General features: G+C 49.5%; 1 protein-coding gene; it reads right to left on the bottom strand.

The window, feature by feature from the left end:
- Window positions 1-413: 413 nt before the first annotated feature.
- On the bottom strand, window positions 414-1,351 carry GSTUM_00006914001 (uncharacterized protein; the record flags this gene model as incomplete). XM_002839040.2 has 1 exon in its annotated part: window positions 414-1,351. The coding sequence occupies one exon, from the start codon at window positions 1,349-1,351 to the stop codon at window positions 497-499; it is 855 nt and encodes a 284-aa protein (XP_002839086.1). The 3' UTR covers window positions 414-496.
- Between the last annotated feature and the right edge of the window lie 5,965 nt (window positions 1,352-7,316).

The following is a 7,316-nucleotide window of genomic DNA, read 5'->3' as shown; positions in this document are numbered from 1 at the left end:
GGCCAACACTCATCCTTGGCTGGTGTTTTGTGTCACCAGGCTGCATGTCGAATTATACCTTTTATCTTGTGTTCGTGGACGAAAATGCAATAGGGGTAAATAGACTCGAATGTTCGGTCGTGTGTTGATCCGATGTTTTCGTACCGGTAGATGCAAGCCGCAGTAAATTCAGCTCAAGTACATTCCGCATGCGTGTCCCAGTAGTAGTAAAATTGGAAGGGGGGGGTAATTGGGGTGTGCTAAATTCTGATATCGGTAATCACGATATCTCAACCGGGGATTGGGAATATGGATGGGTGAATATCTAATCGGCGTGCCCACCGCCCGGATGCCGTGATCGCTCTGTCCGGGGGTTGGGTTTTAGATTTGATCGGGAAGCAACTCGGCATCATATCACGGGACGAACTCGCGTCCGAGAGGGGACTGGAGTAACACACAGACAAAAGAAAAAAAACGTCCAGCCTCCCTCCCCCTTCCCACATTTCACCTCCAAAACTTACAACCTCATCCCCTCCCCCTCTTTCAGCACAACCCTCTCCCAATCCTTATACGTACCAACGTGCGCTAGGCAAAGCCGCACGTCCCCCCGCGCCTTCGCAAACTCTACTATCTTCGAGATATTCTCCCGAACACCATCCGCATCCTCATGCATCCCAAACCCCATCCTGCCACCGGGAACGTACTCCTTCAAATGCGCTTCGTGATGACAACTATCCCCGCCGAGCAACAGGTACCCCCCCTCTACTCGCGCGAGCGCGATCATGTGTCCGGGCATGTGTCCCGGGGCATCAATGAGTAGTAAACTCCCATCGCCGAAGAAGTCGCAGGCGGTGTCCCAGGGCGCGAATCCCTCGATGGGCTTGAAATCCCCCTTGGCGAGCTCGAGCGTCCGGCCCTCGGGAAACAGGCTCTCCAGGTAGCGCGACCCCTGGTCGATGGGATATGCCGGGCGGACGTGGGACTGGGTACCCGCACCGTACACTATCTTTGCTTTGGGGAACTTGTCCGCGTCGCCCGTGTGATCGAAGTGTGCGTGCGAGCAGAATATGTAATCGATGGACTCAGGAGTCACGCCGTTCCGGGAGAGCCCCGTCGGGGCGTCCTCCCGCACGTATGGGTGCAGGTAGGCTTCGAAGGCGGCTTGCATTGCGGGCGCGTAGGTGGAAATGTCGCTGCGCATGCCGGCGTCCCACAGCATGCGCAGGTTTTTGCCCGGGTGGTGGAGGTGGAAGACGTGTGCGGGGAATTCGTACGCTCTGTCGGCGTTCGTGGGGGTTGTGTCGTTGAAGAGGAGTCTTTCTGGAAGAAAGGCACGGCCGGCTTCTAGAGTGTGGACTACTAAGGTTGCCATTTTGTGAGTTTGTAAGTGGTGGCGGTGGTGGCGATGATTGGTTTGCAATATTGGTGGGAAATGTGAATTGAGGTCTTGGGAGAGGCTGCTTTATATCGATATTTTCGCACTAGTAAAGGTGTTGGGCAGGCATGACGCAAGCTCACTAGGAGGAGAGGAGGGGTGGGGTCAATTGTTGATCGATAAGCTGTGTAGGGGAGGCGGGGGTATTACTACCGGTATCATCCCTAGTATCGTTGCACCGGCAATTCGGCTGCTACTTGAGATACAAAGCGGTCGCACCCGTAACGAGATTGCACCCACAGCGAGATTCGTTTCTTTAAAGGAAGCTTTCTCACCTTGATTATTGGTTTGTTGGTAAGGAATCTCGCCTTCGGTGCAATCTCTCGTTGTGGGTGCAACTACTTCAGTACTTGTACTCTAGTAAGTTTGGAGTCGATTCTCAAGCTACTTAGTTATTAAGTCGCCGCTACTTGTACTTCCAGTTTTTTACCACCGCTGTCTTGGCTAGCAACCCGTAGCGCAAAAGAACTGTAAAAAAAAAAAAAAAGAACCTCGGGCAACAGACCTTCCGCAAGGCCTTCCCCGGAAAGTCAATTGTGCTGTTATTACTTTGTCTTAAAGATCACCTCCCAGCCTGACACGTGCACCTCCCCGCTCCCTTCCGTCTTGTGTATCTGCGATATCATATCTACTCAACTGATCTGTACTTGGAGGTTCTATACGCAATCATGAAGTCCATGGCTAGTCCCCTCTCTTGTGACGGAAAGCCGACTCTTGTATCATAAAATCGTGGCGCTGAGCAAGTTATTGAATGAATATATTTAGAAGTCAAGATAGCCCTTCAGTGTGAGCACACCCAGCCATTTCCAGGAATTTTTGGCTTTTTTTAAGGTCGGATGCCCAGCCTATTGGAGGGTTATGTCAAGTTTAGCTTGGGATTCAGGTGTTGATTATGGCCTGGATTCTAGGGACTCGCGCTCGGCGCATTGGTCGTGGTATGATAGGAAAGTGTGGTGGGCTAAGTTATCATAGATGTGAGGTGCTTATGGGCCGAAGGAGGTGGTTGTCTTCATGGCAATCACTGGTCATCACTCTGAAGATAGCTAAAACGCTTGAGAAATGACTAACCGTCCCGCGGACAATATCATGCTATCATAATAGAGTGGTCACTACGCCGGCTAGACAGGGCTGTAGCTGAGATGTGAAAGCTAGTTTACACTACCAATTCCTTTGGGGGAGGGGGGCCAACTCTTTGCTTACCGTTGGATTTAATAATACGTCGGTATTTGGGCACTAGGTTTTTTTTTTTCCGAATCATGAGCCTTTTTTTTTTGTTGAATGTGAAGTTGAGGAAGGCTATGGTTATGGTGGAAGCGGATCCCAGGTGAAACAAATGATATAATGAAGGATATGACTTCTGTCGTATTCGCCTTTTGTTTTTCCTAAGACTTGCTTTACTCTTATACATTTTACCTTTTGTTCCAGCTGTTCGGCAGGACCTTTCCTATGTGGGATTTCGCCTTCATTGTAGAATTTCTGTTCACATTGGAAGCGCGATGGCAGTTTGGCCGCGGTAAGCCCCCTTGGGCGTCCTGCCAATAGGAGGGGATTTTTTTTCCCCCTGAATCATTGAAATACAGCACAGCCCTTGCCAGACAAAGTACACCAAGACATGCATCCATACCAGATATCTCGATGAAAGCGATAATCCCAGAAAGAAGAAAGCAAAAATACCCCATAAACGTCCAACCGCCTAGACATCGAAGATTTCTCCCTTGCTGGCCTTATTGAACAGGACAAGAATCCTCTTCTCCCAGGCTTTCTGGAGGTTGTTGAGCTCTAATTGGACCCATTTGTTGCACTCATGATAGTCTTCGGCTCTGCCGGCCTCGCCCTGGGCAAGGTTGCGTAGTTCCATGCTGTTCACGCTGGTGATATGGGCTCTGTATTGCTGCTTGGAGTCTTCGAAGAGTTTGACGTACTGGTTGTATCGGTCGTCGGTGATGTTCTGGAACTCGGTTTTGGCGGCGGGGGAGTAGCTGGAGAGTGGAGGATAGCCCATCGCGTCGGAGGTCTGGCCACAGTGCTCGGGGAGTAAGTATGAGGAGGAAACTTTAGTAGATTTTGGGGTTTTTTTTTTAAGAGTTTGATTTGGCTGTGATTGTGGAAGGGGGGGGAGGGTGTGGGTGGGGCGGTGAGGAGATCGTAGGGTGGTTAGGATATCGTGGGGAGTGGGTGGGTTTCCTCCTTTTTATAGCTCAAGCGGTGGGGCTTGATCCTGTATTCAAACAGGTTTACTATTCACCACGACCCTACCTGATATAACACTCGGGAGGGTTCTAGGTCCTACCTTGGATAAGACTGTACTAGCGAAAGTATTATACTCACGGGGTTCAATTCATTTGAAACCAATCAAGACAGAAAATCTTGACAGCGAAATTTTTGGGGACGGATAGTGTAGTTTGAAAGATTGTAGATTATCATACTATATTCTGCTCGTTATTATTAAAAGTTAAGTTCAACCGGCAATAGAATCTATAGTGATCCCCCACCCCACGCTAACGGTCCTGCACACAGGCCGTACGGGACTTATAACACTCGAATATACCAAAGAAACCTTGCAATTCTACAAAACTTCCAACTGCCACGTCATTCCTTCTCACTCGCAGGTAAACAAAAGCCTTCAAGACCAAGCAGTAAGAGAAAGGAAAACGGAAACAATCCACTCACTCCGGGGACCACATGCACTGCCATTGCCCAACTGATGGTCTCAAAATCTCCTGGATAACTCACAACCGAACTTAACGCCTCAACTGCCCGACTGCCCACTCTACAACCTCGGGCTCGGGGCCCCTGAGCGCATCTAAAATAGCTACGAACCGTCTGGCAACCGGATAAGACTGCATACCCCTCACCACCAAATTCTCAAACTCAAACTCGGGAGCGTTGCTGGTGGGATGGTACCGGACGTACTCCAGCCAGCTCGGGAAGAACCCAGCTCCCTCCCAGTCAATGATTGCAGCGATATTGCCATGGCGAACAAGAATATTACCCTGGTGTAGATCTGCGTGTGTTAGCACGGCAGGGAATCCGTTGGGCATAATGGAGCGAAGGTCGATGAGCGCTTGATGCATTGTGCGGGAAGGGCTGTGGTGGAGGTGAGAGGTTAGCGCAAGCCAGAGGGATTGATTATCAGTGAATGGTCCCTGAGCGGTATTTCTCCTGTCAAATAGAACCCCGTGCTCGTCGTGCAATGCGCCGCCCTCGAACGAGCGAATAATTGGAGAGGTAATCCTGCGCAGTTCATCGAGGTAACCCGCAAACTGACGAACAAGTCTTTCTTTGGCTTCTCTATTAAGGTGTACCCAGACTTTGTGCAACGGTTCACCCTCGATCTTTTCCATAACCATGTGATGGACCAGGGCACCGCTGTTGCCGCCATTTCCATTACCACCTTCGACAGTCACCCACTCGTGGTAGATGGTGGGGATGGGGATGCGGGTGGTGGCCTGGATGAGGGCGTGAATGTCGGACTCGTACACGCCGTGCTTGTGTGGGCGGAATTTATACAGTTTCCCGTTCCCAAGGTCGAAGATTTGCCGGGTGTTGTTGTCACGGCAATAGATTCTGCGGGCCCCTGGGTAGCGCCTAAGGGGGTGGACCTGTGGGGGGACCTTTTGAGTGGGGACTTGATCGACAGCGACTCTGGGCATTGTGAATATTGTGTTCGAGAGTGGGAGTTTTGCTTGAAGATGCTGGTACTGATATGTTAATATGCTGTGTTATTGTGAGTATCTGGCTGGGCGGTGGTGAGTGGAATGGTGTAACGAGTTTATTGAGCAGGGATTTTATAAATTTTGACCTGGGTTCTGATATTCAAGATCTAAACAGCTGTTAGTGTTTAGGAGTAAGATGCATGGCTGTTCGACTATTGATCTACGTTTGTGGAAGGTTATCAGTGCAGATATCATAAAGTTTCAAATTTCAAGGTTTGCCCGGCTTCGCTCTGCGCATGCGGCAAGGGAGTGAAATTGGTGAAGCAACGGAAAATACAGTAGCATTTTTCACATCATATTTTGTTCCGTGGCGGCACAGGGAGGTACTGGAGAACCGTATTGGTTGTTTGAAAAGCGTCAGTTTTGGTGTTTTTCCTGTTCTTTCATCGTTTTTGCTCCACTATCAGCAAAGCGATGTCTCATAGCCTTGGGTGGGACAGCCCGCCAAACAACCCACTAGTGACTTTTCGACGTCCACCCTGAGGCTCTAACACCGGCTACCCGTCATTGCTTCCCACTCGGCTATTGATACACCGCATCTTGTACTTTTCATTTTTTTCTCCTGTGCGGCCCGGGTTGCAAGGATTTCCAGTTCTTCCTAGCGACCCACCCACCTCGCCTGGGTCACCATAGGTTGACAGGCTGTGAAGATCCGCCTCCATCAAGCAATGAAGTATGGAAATGTAGTGGGGTAAAAACCACTTCATTAAGGGAGGAATGATACTGTAGAAATTAGTGGCGACCGGGTCCGACCCGGATGCCGAATGGATGTGTAAAACGGTATGGATGGAGTATAGGTTGGAGGTTTTGGTAACCGGATAAGTTAATAATAGCTTTGATATCCGGACTTTGGTGAGGATGGCTTATCTCGTTTTCCTTCGAATACCCCCCCCGCTGCTCAGGTTATGAGCCTTTGGTGCGATATGGTGACAGCGAGTTAATTTCTGCTTTATTGTGCCGCGATTTATCTCGCACTTGGTCGTCATACCGATGCGGTGGTTGGATCTCGTGATGTTCGGAGTCGTTGTTTCTTTTTTATAATATTTAAGTTTCCTGTATTCTTGTACAGTTTGTATCTATTACGCCCGTTGCGTTCTACTCGTCTAACATTCCTATCCATTGGCAGCCCGAGTGGTGTATCATAAATCATCTGCACAATGTTTGTCAGTGCGGGGTGCTCGCGATATTGTAGGCTGGCGGCCTTGTGACTTGGTGAGAGCATTGTCTGGTTAAGGGACAGGTCCCAGCTCATTGCGGAGAGTTATCACCATAATCACTGACAGTGCCACTGCGGTTTTAAGATCTCTGGAACTGGGATTACTTGGTCCGCGAGCTGTTTCGGCGCCATTTCCTTCGGGCTCACTGGCAAATAATCACTTACTGCTACTTCAAAAGACATACAAAATGGTGCTCCCCCATCCCACTCAATTACCGTACGCTCTAAATGCACGGATAATGGACGGTTCTCCAAGTTAACGTGTCGCATAATCTCATCCTTATCCGCTGGTCCCTGCCCCTGCAGAACAAGCGCAGTTTTTTGAAACCCCCCTTGACCGCGGATATCCGATGCAGTATCCCCACTAGGAGAGTTTAGCAGGTCCAAGGGCACGGTTCGCCAGGGTAATGAAAATGGAATAACTCCCTAGCCCTACCCCAACTGCGCTCCTCGGATTTAGCAAGAGTCCATTTCCATTGATAGCGGTCATGGGCCAGTGGGGAAAGTGTACTAATCCCGATTAGTTTCCTAACAAAATCTTTAACCTCAGTTTCTCTCCTGACGACTTTCTTGAAACCTGATATTTTTTCTCCATTTACTTTTTAATAATCACCCTAGGGTTTGAGCTTTAAATTCCACTTCAAAAATTCACCCCACCAGCTCTTGTTACCACCTAAGAGGCATTCAAAGACAAGACACTTTCTAGGCGGGTATATAACCGCCTAGGTGGGGAGGGATGATCTTCGGGTATCCTCCCTAAACTCTTTATATATACTGTCTTGGCCTAGCGAACTGTGCCCCGGACCTGCTAAACTCTCCTATTACAATCCTTCAATCCAACATCAACCCCCCGACCATCACCCTTCGTCAACAACAGCCAAGCAACATCATCGTTCATCGGTTAGCAGCTGCATGCAACGGCGTTGCCATGTTATCGTCAAAAGCGTTAACATCGAACCTCCCATCTTCG

The sequence above is a fragment of the Tuber melanosporum genome (assembly GCF_000151645.1).
Source record: "Tuber melanosporum whole genome shotgun sequence assembly, scaffold_3, strain Mel28".
In the NCBI taxonomy this organism is placed as follows: Eukaryota; Fungi; Ascomycota; class Pezizomycetes; order Pezizales; family Tuberaceae; genus Tuber; species Tuber melanosporum.
Note: the sequence above shows the minus strand (reverse complement) of the source record. Positions and strands in the feature narration are given on the sequence as shown.